Raw genomic sequence first — 21,140 nt, forward strand, 5'->3', positions numbered from 1 at the left:
ATCAGTGTTTACTGTGGAGAAAGATATGAAAATAGAGAACGTGGGAAATAAACAGCAAAATCTTGGAAAATTTCCATATTACAGAGCAGAAGGTGCTGGATGTCTTAAAACATATAAAGGTGGATAAGTCCCCAGGACCTGATCAGGTGTACCTTAGTGCTTTGTGCGAAGCTGGAGAAGTGATTGTTGGACCCTTACTGAGATATTTGTATCATTGATAATCACAGGTAAGCTGCCAGAAGACTGGAGGTTGGCTAATGTGATACCATTATTTAAGAAAGTTGGTAAGGAAAAGCCAGGGATTTACAGATCAGTGAGCCTGACATCAATGGTGGGCAAGTTGTTGGAGGGAATCCTGAGGGACAGGATTTACATGTATTTGGAAAGGTAATCACTGATTAGGGATAGTCAATATGGCTTTGTGTGTAGAAAACTGTGTCTCACTAACTTGATTGAGATTTTTGAAGAAGTAACAAAGAGGATTGATAAGGGCAGAGCAGTGGTCATGATCTATATGGGCTTCAGTAAGACGTTTGACAGGTTCCTCATGGTAGACTGGTTAGCAAGGTTAGAACACGGAATACAGGGAGAACCAGTCATTTGGTACAGAACTGGCTCGAAGGTAGAAGACAGAGGGTGGTGGTGGAGGGTTGCTTTTCAGACTGGAGGCCTGTGACCAGCAGTGTGTTACAAGGATCAGTGCTGGGTCCATTGCTTTTCTTCATTTATATAAGTGACTTGGATGTGAACATAGGAGATATGGTTAGTAAATTTGCAGATGACACCAAAAGTGGAGGTGTAGTGGACAGCGAAGATTACCTCAGAATACAACGGGACCTTGATCAGATGGGCTAACGGGCCAAGGAGTGACAGATGGAATTTAATTTAGATAAATGTGAGGTGCTGTATTTTGGAAAGGCAAATCAGAGCAGGACTTATATACTTACTGGGGAGAGTTGCTGAACAAGTGGACCTTGGAGTGCAGGTTCATAATTCCTTGAAAGTGGTGTCCCAGGTAGACAGGATAGTGAAGAAGCATTTGGTATGCATGCCCTTATTGGTCAGTGCATTGAGTATAGGAGTTGGGCGGTCATGTTGTGGCTGTACAGGAGATTTTATTAGGCCACGTTTGGAATACTGTGTGTAATTCTGGTCTTCCTTCTATTGGAAGAATGTTGCGTAACTTGAAAAGGTTCAGAAAAGATTTACAAGGATGTTGCCACGGTTGGAGGGTTTGAATATTGGGAGAGGCTGAGTAGGCTGGGGCTATTTCCCTGGAGCGTCGGAGGCTGAGGGGTGACCTCATAGATGTTTATAAAATCATAAGCAGCATGGATAGGGTGATTAGACAAAGTCTTTTCCCCAGGGTGGGGGAGTCCAAAACTGGAGGGCATAAGTTCAAGGTAAGAAGGGAAAGATTTAAAAGGAACCCAAGAGCCAATCTTTTCACGCAGAGGGTGGTGCATGTATGGAATGAGCTGCCAGCAGATGTCATGGAGGCTGGTACAATTACAACATTTAAAAAGCAGCTCGATGGATACATGAATAGGAAAGGTTTAGAGGGATATGGGCCAAATGCTAGCAAATGGGACTAGATTAATTTAGGATATCTGCTCAGCATGGACGAATTGGACCAAACGGTGTGTTTCCATGCTCTAGAGCTCTATTACTCTATGACTCTAAGTTTAATGCCATCTAGGATAAAACAGTCCACTTGATTGGAACCACATTCACAAACTCCCTCCTCCACTAACCCCAAACTAAACTAACCCCACCTGCCTGCTCCTGACCCAAATTCTACAAAAACCTTCTTATTCATGTACTTACCCAAATGTCTTTTAAAAGTTGTAATTGTGCCCATATCTATCAATTCCTCAAGAAGTTCATTCCACACGTGAACCACACTCTGTGTAAAAAATTTGCCCCTCATGTCTTTATTAAATCTCTCTCCTCTCACCTTAAAAATGTGCCTCCTCATCTTGAAATCCACCTTCCTAAGAAAAAGGCACCTACCATTAACCCTATCTGCACTTCGCATGGATTTTATATCAAGTCTGAACTTACCATGCTCCAGTGAAAAAAAGTCCTGGTCTATCCAGCCTTTCTTTATAACTGAAAACTTCCATACCTGCCAAACACACTGGTAAATCTCTTTTGAATACTCTCCAGCTTAATAATATCCCTCCTATAACTGAGTGATCAGAACTGGTATCGTACCCCAGAAGAGGCCTCATCAATGTCCTATACAACCTCGACGTGACTTTCTAACTCCTATGCTCAAAAGACTGAGCAACAAAAGCAAGTGTGCTAACATGCTTGGATGTTTCTGTCAAGTCACTTCAACTACAAGAACGCACATGTATTTTTTAAAAATTCCACTTGTGGGATGTAGGCGTTGCTAACTGGCCAGCATTTGTTGCCAATCCCTAGTTGTCATTGAGAAGGCGATGATGAGCTGCCTTCTTGAACTGCTGCAGTCCACCTGCTGTGGGTTGACCCACAATGCCATTAGGGAGGGAATTTCAGGATTTTGACCCAGCGACAGTGAAGGACAGGTGATATATTTCCAAGTCAAGATGGTGGGTGAAGTGGAGGGGAACTTGCATATGATGGTGTTCCCATATATCTGCTGCCCTTGTCCTTTGAGATGGAAGTGATCATGGATCTGGAAGCTGCTGTCTGAGGATCTTTGGTGAATTTCTGCAGTGCACCTTGTAGATAGTACGCACTGCTGCTACAGAGCGTTGGTGGTGGAGGGAGTGGATGCTTGTGGATGTAGCACCAATTGAGATGGTTGCTTTGTCCTGGATGGTGTCAAGCTTCTTGAGTGTTGTTAGGGCTGCACTCAGCCAGGCAAGTGGGGAGTATTCCATCAGACTCCTGACTTGTGCCTTGTAGGTGGTGGACAGGCTTTGAGGAGTCAGGAGGTGAGTTATTTGCTGCAGTATTCCTAGCTTCTGACCTGCTCTTATAGCCACTGTGTTTATGTGGTGAGTCCAGTTGAGTTTCTGGCTAGTGATAACACCCAGGATGTTGATAGTGGGGGATTCAGTGATGATAACACTGTTGAATGCCAAGGGAAGGTGGTTAGTTTGTCCCTTATTCGTGATAGTCATAGCCTGACATTTGTGTGGCATGAATGTTACTTGCTATTGGCAGTCCAAACCTGGATATTGTCTAGATCTTGTTGCATTTGAACATAGACTGCTTCAGTATGTGAGGAGCCAGGAATGGTGCTGAACATTGCGCAATCATCGAAGAACATCCCCACTTCTGACCTTATGATAGAGCAGCTGAAGAAGGTTGGGCCTAGAACACTACCCCGAGGTACTCCTGCAGAAAAGTCCTTGAGCTGAGATGACTGACCTGCAGCAACTATGACCATTTTCCAATGTATCAGGTATGACTCCAGCCACTGGAGAGTTTGCCCCCTGATACCTATTGTTGGCTCATGTATTTCTATAGGATGCATCTTCTGGCTTTTAGCTTGCTTCCTTAGCGCTCACTCATTTTGCGTTTCCTTTGGAGGCTACCAACATCTGTGAAAAGCTGTGGGCTTTTTTGCACAGATAGAGGGGCAGACAGATTGTTCCATTTGATGTATTGAATAGTCAAGGTGTGTTGGTTTATGGCTCCATGCTATATCACACTACTGCATGTACCATCAGCTTATGTGCACTGCATGTACCTCCACAAAATGGCCAGTCCCAAGAGTCAAAGTGGATTAATTCTTAATGCGGTAAAGAAGGAATACAGTCCACGAGGGGTAACTGCCACAGTTAGTCAATAGGTTCAGCAGAATCCAATCCAGAGGATTGGTCACAGTAAGTGAGGTGAGGTGAGAGTGACAGCCCTTGATGTCAAAACTGTATTCAATTAAGTGTGGCATCAAAGTACCCTAGCAAAACTGGAATCAGGGCATCAGAGTGCAAACTGTCCATTGGTTGGTGTCATACTTGGCACATAGGAAGATGGTTGTGGTTGGAAGTCAGTCATCCCTGCTCTAGAACATCTCTGCAAGAGTTTCTCAGGGTGGTGTCCTCGGCCCAATCATCTTCAACTGCTTCATTAATGACTTTCTCTCCATCATAAGGTCAGAAGTTTGCTGATGAATGCACAATTTTCAAACAGCCATCCCATCTCCTCAGATAATGAAGCAGTCCACGCTAAATGCAACAAGATCTGGACAACATCCAGGCTTGGGCTATCAAGTGGCAAGTAACAATCATGCCAAACAAATGCCAGGTAATGGTAAACCGCTGCCCCTGAAATTCAACGGTGTTATCATCACTGAATCCCACATTGAGAGCATCCTGGGGGGGTTTAACATTGACCAGAAACTCAACTTGACTTACCATAATATTACAATGACGACAAGAGCAGTAAGTAGCAGTAAGTAACTCACTTTCTGACTCCCCAAGACCTGTCCACTATCTATAAAGCACAAGTTAGGAGTGTAATGAATTACTCCCCACCTGTCTGGATGGGTGCAGCTCCAACAACTCAAGAAGTTTGACACCATTTGGGACAAAGCAGCCCACTTGGTTGACAGCATATCCACAAGCATCCACTCCTTCCACCACCAATGGACAGATATCAGTCTTATGTACAAAATATAAGATGCACTGCAGAAATTCATCAAGTATTCTTAGGTAGCACCTTCCACATCCATGATGACTTCTAGCTAGAAGGACAAAGGCAGCACATACGAGGGAATACCATCATCTGTAAGTTCCCTTCCCAGCCACTCATCATCCTGACTAGGGAAATATATCACTATTCTTCCCTTGTCAGCTGGGTCAAAAACCTGGAATTCCCTCCCTGGGTCCACCTATAGCACATAGACTGCAGCATTTCAAGAAGGCAGCTCACCAACAAGGTCAACTATAGGCAGGAAATAAATGCTAGCCAGCCAGTATAACACACATCTCACGAGTGAAGAGAAAAAAGAATCCTGCAGATCATAGCAACCTGTGCTATGTCAGTTGGACTGTTATGGAGACATCAGTCTGCAGTTGAGCTGACAAAGAAAGGGACTGAGTATGATGCAGATGGACAAAAGTGTGTTGATTCATAAGTCAGAAAATGTTAAGTGGGTGAGAAGGAAGTGCAGAGGGCAGGACAGTGTTAGTAGTTTGGGAGGATCAGATGGATTAAAGCTATTGAATGGTCATGATGAGTGCCATACTGAGGTTGCAGTCACGAGTCTTGATGACAGCTGCGTGCAATGGGACAGTTAGAGAGAGTGCTGGACCACATGAGTGTGAGGGAGCAACAAACATTTCTGTATCTCCTGTCACACCATTCCATCTGACAGACAAGAAGAGGCCAATTGCACAATTAATGAGCTAAAGAGCGGAAGATTGTGTATGAAAAGTCAACATGAGTCATGCTAGAGCAGCCAGCATGAATCTCTCAAAAAAATGACAAAAATTAAGAGGAAATTCAGCCTTTAAATCCCTAAAATAGTTTTATTTATTTGCTTAGAAACTGAGCGAGTAAGCTTTAAACTCCAGGCATCTGGATATACCAGTACTGCATTTATTATGCAATTTGCCCGATTAAAGTTGCTTATCAGTTCATCACATTAATACAAAACCAGTTTTAGAATCTAACTGTTCAAAGCCAAAGCTGTTAAGTCCCCTCCAGAGCAGTCTGCCAGAATCTAGGGCAGCTATGTTACTTTTTTCAGATTATGATCCTGCAAAAGAGTCCAATCAAAAAGCAACAATAATGTTGGCGACCAGTGACAGACATATTTACATAGCAGAATATATATTTGATAGCTTCATTCCTAATCATTACCTTTTGTTGTCTGACCTCATGAAAAGCAAATCATTCGCAGAAGCATTTGTTTCAGGAGCTTGTCATCTTGTTCAACTGGCTTCTTGAAGGTACATGTATGTAAAGGATGGAAAAGTTATATCCTTTTTTAATGAACCATTATACCAGGAAATAATTTAACCAATTTTCATAGAATTCCTACAGTGTGGAAACAGGCCATTTGACCCTATAAGTCCACACCGACTGTCGAAACAGCATCCCGCCCTATCCCTGTAGCCCTGCATCTACCATGGTTCATCCACCTAGCCTACACATCCCTGGACACTACGGGCGATTTGGCATGGCCAATCTACCTAACCTGCACCTCTTTGGACTGTGGGAAGAAACCAGAGCACCCGGAGGAAACCCATACAGATATGGGGAGAATGTGCAATCTCCACACAGTCAGTCACCTGATGCTGGAACTGAACCCGGGTCCCTTGCACTATGAGGCAGCAGTGCCAACCACGGAATCACTGTGCCACCTTTTTATGCACAGTAAGATTCAATGAAGTGAAGAAAACGACCAGTTAATCTGTGTCATCTGATTTTAACAGAAGAATGGATTTTGCCAGGATAAATTAAATCTCAAAAGAGGAAAAGATTCTGTTGTGTAGTAACACTTTGTTTCCATTTTAGGAATTGATATAAATTATAATTGAGTGTGACTTTGCAAAAGGACAGTTCACAGAATGTGTATATCAATTGACTAGACCAGCATTTGTTACTCATCCCTAATGGTCACTATTTGTTGTCACTCTCTAATTACCCCTTCAACCCAATGGCTTGCTGAGCCATTTCAGAGGGCAGTTAGGAGTCAATCACATTGCTGTAGATCTGGAATCTTATATTTGGACCAGACAAGGTAAGAGTGGCAGATTTCCCTCACTGAAGGACTTTGGTGAACGAGATTTTTTTTTTGCTGATCAAAAGTGGCTAAATCGTCACCATTTAGGTCAGTTTTTTTTATTCTAGGTTTTTACTGAATTCAATTTCATCTCCTGTCATGATGCAATTCAAACCGATGTCTCAGAACAGGCATCAGGGGTGAGCTGGCAAGGTCCCTCATGGCTGACTGGTACAAAAGGTGAAGTCACATGGTTTTGAGGTGAGCTGGCAAGATGGATACAGAACTGGCTTAGTCATACGAGACAGAGGGTCACAGTGGAAGGATGCTTTTGGACGGTTATGACTAGTAGTGTTCCACAGGGTTCAGTGCTGGGACCTCTGCTCTTTTTAATCTACTTGGGTGATTTGGAGGAAAACGTAATTAGTAAGTTTGCAGATGATAAAGAGATTGGTGGAGTTGCGGTTAGTGAGGAGGATTGTCATGGGACACAGCAGGATATAGATCAGTTGGAGGCATGGGTAGGAAAATGGCAGATGGAGTTTAATCCAGACAAATGTGAGGTGATGCATTTTGGAAGGTCACGTACAGGTGGAAATTATACAGGGAATGGCAGAACAGAGTATTGTTATGCAGAGCATTCTGAGTGTGCAGCTCCACAGATCACTGAAGGTGGCAGTGCAGGTAGATAAGGTAGTAAAAAAGGCCAATGGCATGCTTGCTTTCGTTGGAAGGGGCATTAAATATAAGGATAGGCAAGTTATGCTGCAGCTTTATAGAACTTTAGTTAGGCCACACTTGGAATATTGTGTACAGTTCTGGTCACCACGCTACCAGAAGGATGTAGAAGCTTTGGAGGTGGTACAGAAAAGGTTTCCCACGATGTTGCCTGATTTTACCTATGACTGGGTTTGTTTCCACTGGAACTCAGGATGTTGAGGGATGACCTGATAGAAGTTTATAGGATTGTGAATGGCATGGATGGAGTGGAGCTTATCATTATCATTCTTTTTCCCAGGTTGGAGGGGTCAATACTAGGGGACGCAGGTTCAAGGTGCAGTGGGGGGAAGTTTAAAAGCGATGTGCGAGGCATGTTTTTCATACAAAGGATGGTGAATGCCTGGAACACGCTGCCAGAGGAGATGGTGGAAACAGACACAACAGCAGCATTCAAGAAACATCTGGACGAACCCATGAATAGGAAGGGAATAGGGGTATATGGATCCTGTAAGTAAAGACAGTTTCAGTATGGAAGGGCAAAATGTTACGAAGGTCCTGTTCTTGTGCTGTATTGTTCTTTGTTAATCTGGAATGTAGATTACTAGTCCAGTGACATTAGCACTACACCAACAGCTCCTCTATTCCCACGACAATGATAAAGCATTCATACTACAACAACCTATATTTATGCAGCAGTGAGAAATCCAAGGTACTTCAGAGGAGCATTATAAAAAAAATGACACTGAGTCGCACAAGAAGGTGATCTAAAGTTTAGTCTAAAAGGTAGGTTTTACGAAGTGCCTCAATGGAGATTAGTGAGATAGAGAGGAATAGAATTAAAAGGAGTGAACTCCAGAACTTGGACTGTAGGTAAAATGTAGGCACACCCCCACTAATGCCAATATTAAGTGCAACAGTGCATGATTTTCATGCTTGGATCAATAATATTTTGGGATTTTTAAGTGGAGAGGGAAAAATAATTTTTGGAATGGAGGTTCTACAGATATGGTGAAAAGTGAGCCACTGAAGCACTATCACAAATTAAAATAGCAGAAAAGGTTTAGTCCAAAATTAAATTTCTTGGGAGGTGCTTCCTTTGACCATTATACATACACCCAATTCAGTAGGAAGGAAATATAATGATAATTAAAGCTTAAATTTGTTTGGTGACACCTTTTCAAGTGCCAAGAAAGATTGAACCTATACTATCCTTGAATAGCAAGTTATTGGCAGTTTAAATATTGAGGAGTGTGTCTCATCATAGGTCTTTCATGTTTCATTTTTCTTAATGTTTCCTTTCCTGTTAGTGTGGTAGTACAAGTAATAGGATAGATTTTTAACTTACTTCACAAATGTAATATTTGAGTTAAAAATCAAATGGTTTTTATAATGGCCATTAAGTTGTCCTTCATGATTAATAATTGTTTTTGATAATTAAAATAAATATAGATTTGTATTGGTAGTAGCAAATTCACGTGCCACAAACAATCATTGCGAATTATTATTGTTAGATATAATGTTGAAATTTTAAGTACAAAAATAATTTAATCAGTGAATTAATTCTTAAACTTAATTTTTGGAATTCACACAGCAATTTTGACATATATGGTGGAGTAGTCAAGGCACTGACTGAAGAAGGGAAAACTTTCTTCCTTGTACAATGTGTAACAAGAACCTGTTCTTTCTAAAAGACAAGTCCCTCATATCTTGGCATGGTAAATGCCATGAAAATCAAAATTAATATCTTGTTTTTCTATTTATACAGATTATTGAACAACAACCAAATCAAGAGAATACCAAGAAAAACATTTGAAGACTTGGACAACCTGAAATACCTGTAAGTGTTAAAATTTGTGTTGTTGTTCTAATGATGTTATACATCATAATTTAAATCTATTTCAGTCCTCCGTATTGTGGTCATTGTGTTGATTTTGATTCTTGACCAGAAAATTACCCATAACTGGCTGCCTGATACTGCTGGCAGAAGGTCCAGTCTGCTTTGAAGGCTGGAGCTCATTAGCATGTTGTCAGGATAGGTGATATGTCAGAATATTGACCAGAAACTGAACTGGACTAGCCATGTAAATACTGTAGCTACAAGAACTGCTCAAATGTTAGAAATCTTAAAGTGAGTAACTCACCTCTTGAGCCTTCAAACCCTTTGCACCAGATACAAATCACAGTTGGGAGTGTGATGGAATACTCTCCACTTGCCTGGATGAATGTAGCTCAAACAACATTCAAGAAGCTTGACACCATCCAGGACAAAGTAGCATGCTTGGCTGGCAGCACATCCACAAATATTCACTTCCTCCAGCACCAGTACTCAGCAAGTGCAGCATGTATCATCTAAAGATGCACTTAAAGTTATAGCTCATAAAATAAATTGCTAGTTCACTGACATTACTACTATGCCGCTGCCTTCTGAACATATACACTTCGATCCCTGTGCTCCTGTGCTCCTTTCAAAGTTGTACCCTTTATATTCTAAAGTATCACCATGATCATTCTATCAAAATGTATCACCTCACACTTCTCCATATTGAACTTCAACTGTCACGTATCTGTCCACTTCACTAACTTGTCAATGTCCTTTTGCAGTTGTAGACAGTCCAGTTTATAATATTTCCAAGCCTTGTATTGTTTGCAAACTTTGAAGTTGTCCCCTCTGCATCAAGGTTTAGATATTTGATGTACATCAAGGAAAACAAGGTTCCCAGAACTGACCCTTGGAGATCACTATAAATCTGCTCCAACCTGAAAACATATTCATTAACTGTTAGTCTCTGTATCGTATCCCTTGGAAAATTTTGTGTCCATGCTGCTACTGTCCTGTTTATTCCATGGGATATAACGTTGCTCACAAGTCTGTTCTGTGGTACTGTATCAAAAAATTTTGGAAATACACTCTACTCATCTCAACACCATTACGCTCATCAACTCACTCTGTTACCTTTTCAAAAAGTTTAAGTTGTTTAAAGATGTTTTTTCCTTGAGAGATCCTAATTAGTAGCTATGTTTCCATGTGACTATTAATTCTATTCCACATAGCAACTATTTTAAGAAGTTTCCCAAACCAATAATGTTAAACTGACTGGTCTGTAGTTTCTGGGCTTATCACAGAATCCCTACGATGCAGAAAGAGGCCATTTGGCCCATCTAGTCTGCACCAGCCATCTGAACAGCATCCCACCTAGACACACACTTCCACTCTATCTCCGCATTTATAATGGCTAATCTACCTAGCCTAACCATCCCTGGACACAACAGGGCAACTTAGCATAGCCATTCCACCTAACCTGCAAGGCTTTGGACTATGGGGAGGAAATTGGAACACACAGTGGAAACCCAACAGACACAGGGAGAACTGGCAAACTTCACACAGTTATCCAAGGCTGGGATCAAACCCAGGTCCTGGTGGTGTGACGCAGCAGTACTAACCACTATGCCACTGTGTCGCCCTTGAACCTTTATCCTTGAACCGTTTTTGAACAGTGATGTTATATTTACAATTCCCCAGTCCTCTGGCATCACTGATGAGTTTAGGGAAGACAAAGATAATTGCCAGTGCTTCTGCAATTTTCTTTAAAAATTCTTGGAAGCATCCCATGAAAGCATCCCATCTTGGTACCTTATCTAATATAAGCATTGACAGCTTATTCCAATGTCACCTCCTTATCAATTTTAACCCTTCTAATGACCGATAGTACATTTGCTATATCTTTGCCCACTCATAACCCATCTATCTTCCTTTCTAACTACCTTAGGTCCTCCTTACTATTTCCTTACCTACATACCTTTTTGTCTACCACAAATTTAGCAACCGTACTTTCTGTCTTTATTCTAGTCACTAATGTAAATTGTAAAAAGTTGAGACCCCAGCACTTTTCCCTAGGGCACATTATTTGTTAAATCTTGCCAATCAGGAAATATCTCACATGTTTATTTTCTGTTTCGTGTAGCTAACCAATCTACTCATGTCAATATGTCACCCCTACACCAGGATCTTTTATTTTCTACATAATTGATGTAGCGTCTTATTAGGTTTTTCTGGAAATCTGTGTATAGCACAATCACAGTTCCCGTTTATCCACAGTATATGTTACTTCATCAAAGAACTCAACAAATGCTTAAACATGACTTTCCATGTTTAGCAACATCTGTGGTGAGAAAACAGAGTTATTGGCCCAGGTCAGTGACCCTTCTTCGTTAACTCTGCTTTCTCTCCACAGATGCTGGCAGACCTACTGAGTTTTCCCAGAAATTTCTGTTTTTGTTTCTGATTTCCAGCATGTGCAGTTCTTTGTTTTTTTTTATTTCTCTTTCCATGTTGACTCTGCCTGATTATCTCGAATTATTCTAAATGCCCTGCTATAATATGATAAATATTAAACCAACTCACCTTTGCTTTAGTTCTTTCTGTCCTCCACCATTTTTAATGAGGAAATTACATGCCATTTTCCAATAAAATATGCTGCTCTTTATAGCATATATCTCAGTCTGACATCCAGATGTTTGTGAGCAAAATAACTTAATCTGCGATTCAAATGCAGTTACCGCCTCTTGCAGATAATCACTTGGCCTGAAAGTGTAAGAATCATTGGCCGCCAGAATTAATGTTTTACATTGTCAGATATTTCCTGGAAGGATTCTTCAGGGTTCCTCTGGAGTTGTCATTTGGTAGAAATTCTATAGATTATCAGAGCATATATGCAGGTCCAGTCAGTATTTATAGGATGAATGGTGATAATGGTGGTCATGTTGTGAAAATGCAATGTACTAGAATTATAGGAGATAGGAATTTAACATGACTGCTGCTAATTGACTTTGCTGGTGCCATAGGATACCTCAAAGGACATTTCTTGAGTATATGATTCCATTATCTGGCCTGTTTTTTATCTGAAAACATTCTTGCCTCACTTATCCACTGATGTTATCAGCTTTCGTCTGACAGTGCAAGGGGTTTGCAGACACAACCATGTCCTTCGACACAGAATTTGCTGCATGTAGTGGCATTCATCTTTGCGCTCAGCTTTGTATCTGTCAATTCTCTCAGCCTCAGCAGTGGTTGTCTACATTAGCTTTTTCCTGTTTGTTGGACCAATCTTTGCAGTATATTTTCCAAGAACCTTTTCAGCAATTTAAGTATATACATCACCTAATTAATTACAGTATTTGTTGTGCTTCCACAAGTGTTTGCTAAGGAAGTCCAGACTTTTGCATCAATTATGAAAGAATGAATGGCAAAATGTAGCATGGGATTTATTTTTCACCAGTTAGGGAATATCCGATCAGCTCCTTAACTTGTATTCCTGCTATTTCCTGTGCAATGAAGTACTTGCTAGGGCTTCCAACTGTCAGTCTTCATCAAATCTGCTTCCCTCTAGTTGCTTTCCATGTTAACTCATGTTCTATGTAAGAAATTGATGAAGGCACTTCCTGGCTATCCTTGACCTCATTCACACTAAATTCCAAATGAACAAAGTTCCCTTTTTATTCCAATGCATCAGGAAAAACTATAAACCAATGCAGGGTAAGTGGAGATACTGATGACGGACTAATGTTGGGGATTTCTCATAAATGCATAGTAAACCTGTCACACATCGTTATGATGTGCTATGTATTGGACAGAGCATAGAATAAAGTGGATTTATGCATGAAAGAGAGAGTCAGAGTGGAAATGCTGAGAATAGAAAGAATTATACAATCAAGATATTTGAGAAAAATATTTTATAGAAAATGAGAAAGGAACAGATGAATGGTGTTGTAGTAGATAGCTACGAGAGATGATCTGGCACAAATGGCACATATATTGACAAATATTGAATATTAAAATAATTTATTTTGTATAATGTTTCTATAGTTTAATTCCTGATTTTTTTTTCAGCTATCTGTACAAGAACAACATTCGTACAATTGATAAGCTGGCATTTAAAGGGCTTATGATGCTGGAGCAGTTGTAAGTAAAATTCATATTTATGAATATTTTAGATTTTTTGTAATATTAGTGATATATTTCTATTACTTTTGAAGTCTTTGGCCCTGAAGTTTCTAGGAGTCTGCCTCAATCAGAAATCCTGAAGGTGAGTCCAGCATTACCAAATGAGACAGATACATGTAAGTGTTCTTTTGCAATGTTTGCCATAAAATGCCTGTATTTGTTCTGCTTGCAGTGTTCTCAGGCTCTTTTGCACTACAGAAGTGCAACCAGACATTTCAAGGAGCTTTACAGCTATTGAAGTGCTTTCCAAGTGTAGTGACTATTGCAGGAACTATAGCTGCCAATATGTGCAAAGTAAATTTCAACAAACAGAATTATCCTAATGAACACATCATCTATTTTGGTTTTGTGATGTTGGTTATTGGTAAGTATTGGTCAGGACACCAGCAATAACTGCAGTGCTCTTCTTCAAAATAGTGCCTTGCATTCTTTTGCATTTACCCAAGCAAGAAGATGAGTTTAGCATCTCATTTTATAGATGTCACTCCCAGCAGTGAATACTCCTTCAGTACTGCACTGGAGTGTCAGCCTTAACTATCTGCTGAAATCTTGGAATGGGACTTCAACCCAAAATCTAATGACTCAAAGGTAAGGGTGCCACCAACTGAACCACAGACAAATTTTTAGTCCTAGAAGAACAATTGTGTTCTTGGGCCTTGTTAAAGTAATCTGCTGTGAACTTAGTTACAGTATGTTAGGAAAGCTTTGATGTCTTTACTAAGCTTAGAATGGTACAGTTGCTTGCTATGAAATAACATTGGTTCCACTTGACTAATTAAGAAATACTCTCCAGGACTTCCCTAAAAAAGTTGTGAAACTCTCCTCAAATTGTTTCTTTTAAGTAAATACACCCATGATAAAATCAAATTTTCACCCCACTCCCTGGTCACTGATGTCAGAATTCAGGCTTTCCATCATTTCAAGCCCCAGAAAGTTCACAGCCTTTGTTTTTAACTGTTGTTTAATTAGTTTCTCCTCTCCATTTTATCTATAAATCACACTTAATGCAATTGTTCCAGTGAGGTGAAATACTGCATCAATTGATGCAATGGTATTTCTCAATTCGAGCATTCTCCAAACTCCGATCACTAACCCACAATTCTCTTTATTCTGTACAGATGCCAAACTTCCACTCTCAATATTACAGTTGCAAAGGGCACTCCCTCACAAGGAGGGTTAGTAGATGCAAAATTGGTCTCTGTAGTACCTGTTCTATGAACGCTAAAGATGCTGTTCATATGCGCATACGAACGCATGCACACAGACATGCTTACGCACACATGCACACGTACACGCACACATGCACACAGTGATATTGGTGAAGCAGTTAACAGGTACATGGCAAATGTGCTTCAGAAGTATCCAGGATAAGCAGACCATGATGCCAATAAAGAGGCAACACTGATTTGATGCCAGTATTGCCATTTTGAAGCTTAATGCTCCAGCCAATGCCCTCGCCCAGCTGAATATGTGTTTTGAAGAAGGAGCTCTCATTAGTGCTATTAAACAACCCTCCTCCACCACCCTCTGCCTTCTACCTTTGAGCCAGTTCTGTATCCAAATAGCATATTAACTATCCCTAAACAGTCCTTGCCTTTCCAAATACACGTAAACCCCATCCCTCAGGATTCCCTCCAACAACTTGCCCACCACTGATGTTAGGCTCACTGATCTATAGTTCCCTGGCTTTTTGTTACCACTTTTCGTAAATAATGGCACCACAGGGTGGCACGGTGGCTCAGTGGTTAGCACTGCTGCCTCACAGCGCTAGGGACCCATGTTCGATTCCACCCTCGGGTGACTGTCTATGTGGAGTTTGCACATTGTCCCCATATCTGTGTGGGTTTCCTCCAGGTCCTCTGGTTTCCTCCCATAGTCCAAAGATGTGCAAGTTGGGTGGATTGGCTATGCTAAATTGCCAATAGTGTCCAGGGATGCTTAGGTTAGTTGGGTTAGACATAGGAAATGCAGGCATAGGGGAATGGGTCTGGGTGGGATGCTCCTCGGAGGGGCAGTGTGGACTTGTAGGGCTGAATGGCCTGTAGGGAATCCATGATTAGCCAACCTCCAGTCTTCTGGCACCTCACCTGTGCCTATCGATGATACAAATCTCTCAGCAAGGGGCCCAGCAATAGCTTCCCACAGAGTCCTAGGGTACACCTGATCAGGTCCTGGGGATTTATCCACCTTTATGCGTTTTAAGACGTCCAGCACCTCCTCCTATGTAATATGGATATTTTTCAAGATGTCGCTATCTACTTCCCCACATTCTCTATCTTCCATATCCTTCTCCACAGTAAACACTGATGCAAAACACCCGTTTAGTATTTCACCCATCTTCTACAGTTACACACAGCAGTAACCCTGCTGATCTTTAAGGGGTCCTGATCTCTTCCTAGTTACCCTTTTGTCCCGAATATATTTATAAAGTCCCTTTGGATTTTTCTTAACCCTACTTGCCAAAGCTATCTCACGTCCCTTTTTTGCCCTCCGGATTTCCCTGTTAAAGTATACTCCTACTGCCTTTGTACTCTTCTAAGGTTTCACTCAATCCCCGCTGTCTTTATCTGACATATCTTAACCAAAACTTCAATTTCTCTCGTCATCCAGCATTCCCTACACCTACCAGCCTTACCCATCACCCTAACAGGAACATACTGTCCCTGACTCTGGTTTTCTCATTTTTGAAGGCATCCCATTTTCCAGCCAACTCTTTACCTGTAAACATTCACGACAATCAACTTTTGAAAGTTTTTGCCTTACGCTTTAACTTTTAGATCTCTTCTATCCTCTTCCATCACTATTTTAAAGCTAATAGAATTATGGTTACTGACCCCAAAGTGCTCCCCCCCCACCACTGACACCTCAGTCACCTGCCCTTGCCTTATTTCCCAAGAGTAGGTCAAGTTTCGTACCTTCTTTAGAAGTACATTCACGTACTGAATCGGAAAATTTTCTTGTACACACTTTACAAATTCCTGTCCATCCAAGGCTTTAAGAGTTATGGCAGGTCCCGTCTATGTTTGGAACGTTAAAATCCCCTACTCTAACCACCCTATTATTAAAGACCCTTAAGCCCTTACCCAACTGTCCATTGCCCCTTAGATTTCCCATGCTCACTCCATCAATATTGACTATGTATAGAACAAATGAGTCATGTAACAGTAGGAAGTTTTAAAATGCTCGTTTAAAGTCACCCATTCAAAATTCCCCATTGAAAAGATGTTGAAATTATTTCAGACGCCATTTCTGCCACCTCCAGCAAGATGCCACCACCAGGCACAAATTCCCCTCTCCTCCCTTGTCCGCCTTTCGCAGGGATTGTTCTCTCCAGGACACCCTGGTCCACACTTCCTTCTTCCCCAACACCCCCCCACTGCCCTAAGGCACCTTCCTCTGCAACAGGTGAAGGTACAGCACCTACCCATTTACCTCCGCCCTCCCCACTATCCAAGGATCTAAACATATCTTCCAGGTGAAGCAACACTTCACCTGCACTTCCCAGAATATAGTCTACTGCATTTGCTGCTCACAATGTGGTCTCCTCTACATTTGGGAAATGAAACGTAGACTGGGTAACTGCTTCGCAGAACATTTACGTTCTGCTTGCAAAAAAGACTTTCATCCAGCCCTGCACCTTGTTGTCTCGGATTCTCCAGCATCTGCAGTTCCTACTATCTCTGAACTACCTGTTGGCTGCCACTTTAATGCACCACCCTGTTCCCTGACCAACATCTCTGTCTCTGGCTACAGTGTTCCAGCAAACCTCAACACAAACTGGAAGAACAACGCCTCATTTTCCGCCTGAGGACCCTGCAGCCCTCCGGACTCAATATCGAGTTCAATAATTTTAGGGCCTAAATTCTTCCATGTCCCAGCCCCCTACCCAGCACACCAGGCCTTGTTACCACATGGCCTGCCATCATACACCATCTGTTGTTAGTCACTAATAGTCCCCATTAACAACTATTCACCCTCCCAGCCTGATTGTTATCAACTCTTTGTCTATCCAACTGCTCTTCTCTTTCTTCAGGCTCTATCCTGTCGTTTACTCCCCATCCCATCTCCCTCCTTTTTTACTGCATATAAACTGACATTTTCCCAGCCACCATCAGTGCTGAGGAAGGGTCACCGGACCCAAAACATTAACTCTGTTTTTTCTTTCACTGATGCTGCCAGACCTGCTGAGCTTTTCCAGCAACTTTGTTTTTGTTGTTGAAATTATTGCAACCTTATAAAGCGATCAACGAGACACTGCCACTCATACCTTCAGTAGCAAAATATTTACTCAACTTCACACCTCTTAATCTCGTTCAAAAAAAACTTAGAAAAACAAAACAAAAGAATAACTTGCTAAAAATTCAAGGCAAAGATTCTTCATGATGCTATTTTGACACTTTGCTATATACCTGCTTCTCCAGATTGCCTAAGTATGAATGCTTGGCTGAGCTGTGAAGCTCACTATATGTATCAGCTGAACAATTGTTTGTTTGCATAGGCTAATGTAAAGTGTTGACGAACAGGAGGCTGGAAGAACACAGTAAGCCAGGCAGCACCTGGAGGAAAGGAACAGTTGATGTTTCTGTGCAGATCTCCCCTCCAGGAAGCTGATACCTAAGTTGTCCTTTTCCCATGAAAACCATCTCTAATGTCTCTAAGATATGTTTAGTGTCAGTCCTAAGCCCTAAGCCAACTTAATAAAACACTAACGAAATGTCACAGTGCAAATTGAAACATCTCTTTATTATACATTACATTTTCACTCTTTTAGCCTCTACATGAATTCATTCCACACAAATATTTTAGTCTAAATTCTCCATTGCATTCTGTCCAGTTTGTATCTTGATAGGAGTGCTGGAAATTTACTCATTTTATGTGTCATTTCTATTTCATTTGGAAAAGCAAGATCCTCCCTGAAACAGCCAAAAGATTCCCTTAAATAGACAAATGTGGTCAGGAATTTCCTGCCTGCTTTTCCTCAGATTTAAGCACGGAGGGAATTCAGTCATATTTATGCTAAAATGAATTAGATTCTGATAATAAGGGTGTGAGGGTTTGTGTAGCAGCCAGGAAATGTGTAATGACAGGATTCCTAAGGAGGCTGTTGAATGTAATAGTAGCATCTGATTTTTTTTTAAGAAAAAGGTTTGTTTCTGAAATGCAGCCAACCAGTGTGAAGACTAGCTGGCTGTAGGTTTCAGGCAAAAGCCAAGGTTAAATGGTCATGACGAAATTGGTTATCAGGATCATGGTGGAGAAAGGGATTCAGATCTTCAGATCTCATTTTCTGATGAAGGATCTAGGCCCGAAACGTCAGCCTTTCTGCTCCTATGATGCTGCTTGGCCTGCTGTATTCATCCAGCTCTGCACCTTGTTGTTTCAGATCTTGGGTTGGGCATAGAAGTTACTGATCAGATCCCAGGGAATGTGGGTATTTAGGCAGTTGGCAAAGGTATGTGGATTACAGACAAGCATTAGAATGGAATCAAAATAATGTTGAATTGGTCATTTTGCTCTTTGGGTCTGCTCGACTGTTCAACAAAATTATAAATGATCTTTTACTTCAACTCCCATCTTCCCTCATGATCCTGATATACCTTAATACGCTATTAACTTCTGTCTCAACCACTGGATATTTATAAGTCTCTGCGGAGAAAGAATTCCAAAAGTTCACAGCTGTTTGGCTGTAGAAATTTTTCCTCATCTCAGCCCTAAATTGTCAACTCCTTATTTTGCGACTGTGACCCTGTTTTGTTGATTTTCCAGCCAGTGGAAACATTATTGCAATATTTAGTCTAAGAACTTTGTGGCCATGATTTACATTCCCATGATGAGATTCAGGACAAATCACACCACTGCGAATATGATCTTTTAAAAATAGCCTCTTATACTTCCAATGCTTGGTCTGGGGACACGCACAGGTTTGAGATTCTGAGTGGATGATCCAGGAAGTGCAGATGAGGTTGTTGGCTGCCAAGGAGGGATGGGCAAACAGCCAAGTGGGGACTCCTGCTTTGTTTTCATGCATGCTGTCAACCCCTTATTATCCATGCCCCATTTATGCCATCTCCTGCCCTATACTCACCTCTCATGACTGTTCAAAGCCATGTGCCAACTCATGAACCATCAACATATCCCCCATTATCCTTTGTATGTTTTTTGCCAACCTATGCTTATCCATCCATCTTTAATAGTTCCTAATACCTCCATGCTAATCCACCATTGTTCCTCATACTCCAAATTCAGCCAAAATCATCAAGCCTTTTTATAGTCTCAATGCCAACTCATACCTATCTTTCTTTGCCCTTTCTCCCCCATGCCAACTCTCTTAGTATCTCCAAAGGCACGGATATAAAATAAAGCTATCAGTTTATTGATGATATATCTGTTAAAAATATATTTTCATTTTATCCATTGAAAACCTTCAACTAATCCCTTATATAATCAACATTTCAATTCTATTACAGTTACACCTGCCTAGCAAAACGCTCACTTAATAGACAACCAATTCTGAACGCAATAGTTTTGGAATCTGTCATGCAGCATAAATTCTATAATATTTTATGTTAACATGTACTCTTAAATCTTTTCTTATTCCACATTGGACAGCCTTTGATAACTTTGAATGTACCAATAGTTTTATGCATATTTTAAGCACAAGTGTGCCTTTGCACAAACCCAAAGGTTGGCTTTTTCTTCCCAAAGTGTATCTTATCTTCACCAAAGGGGGAGAAATATAAAATATTTTTCCAACACTTTTGCCTCACAACTCTTACTTTAAATTACTCCAAACACTCGCCATGTCCTACCAGTATTAAATCTAATGCCCTCTACCCACACCTATAGCCTATTAGCCCTGAATGTTACGATATTTCAAGTGCTCATCCAAGTACTTTTTAAAGGTTGTGAGATTTCTTACCTCTATTGTCATGTACTGCAGTGCATTCCACATTCCCTCCAGCCTCTGGATGAAAAACATGTTCCTCAAATCCCCTCTAAAGCTCCTGCTCTTCACCTTTAAGTTATGGCTGCTTGTTACTGATCCCCTGACTAAGGGGGAACAGCTGCTTTTTATCCATCCTATCCACATCTATCATAACCTCATATAGGTCTATCAGGTCCCCCTCATCCTTTTCTGCACCAGTTGAAACAACCTGAGCCTATCCAGTCTTCCTTCATGGCTAAAATGCTCCATCCCAGGAAGCCTCCTGGTGAATCTCCGCTACATTCCCTCCCGTGCTATCACATTCTTCCTGTGGTGTGGCAACCAGAACTGTACATAGTGCAGTGCAAGATGAATCTTTGACCAAGTGTTTTTTTCAGTAATTGTCAAGTTTCCTATTTGTTTACTGTCAATCTTTTTTACCTTAACAAACATTGTATTTCTTTCTTTCTGAATGTTTCAATTGATAATTAAACAACTTCTTTATTCCATATATATACATATACACTCCAATGTCATATTTGTTTTCCATAAATTGATTTTATGGGGCAGCATGCCCAAAAATGTGCAGGTTAGGTGGACTGGCCATGCAAAATTGCTCATAAGTGTCCAGGGATGTGTAGGTTAGGTGGTTTAGCCATGGGAAATGTAGGGTTACAGGATAGGAGGTTGAGTCAGTGTGGACTTCTTGGGCCGAATGGCCTGTTTCCCCACAGAGTAGAATCTATGATTGTATGATTAAAATTTGAAGGATAATCTGTGTTACTTCCTGTTTTCTTGACAAGACACTTCTTCAATCTAATTAG

General features: G+C 41.0%; 1 protein-coding gene across 1 annotated transcript in view; it reads left to right on the plus strand.

Annotated features, from left to right (window-relative positions):
* Positions 1–21,140, plus strand: part of LOC109919505 (peroxidasin homolog) — a 509,465-nt gene that overhangs the window by 224,126 nt on the left and 264,199 nt on the right. The window contains exons 3-4 of the mRNA XM_048596123.1: positions 9,156–9,227; positions 13,278–13,349. Of these exons, the coding sequence (XP_048452080.1) occupies positions 9,156–9,227; positions 13,278–13,349 (144 nt within the window). The remainder of the gene's footprint in view (positions 1–9,155; positions 9,228–13,277; positions 13,350–21,140) is intronic.

This window comes from Rhincodon typus, chromosome 4 (assembly GCF_021869965.1).
Source record: "Rhincodon typus isolate 14 chromosome 4, sRhiTyp1.1, whole genome shotgun sequence".
NCBI classification, from domain to species: Eukaryota; Metazoa; Chordata; class Chondrichthyes; order Orectolobiformes; family Rhincodontidae; genus Rhincodon; species Rhincodon typus.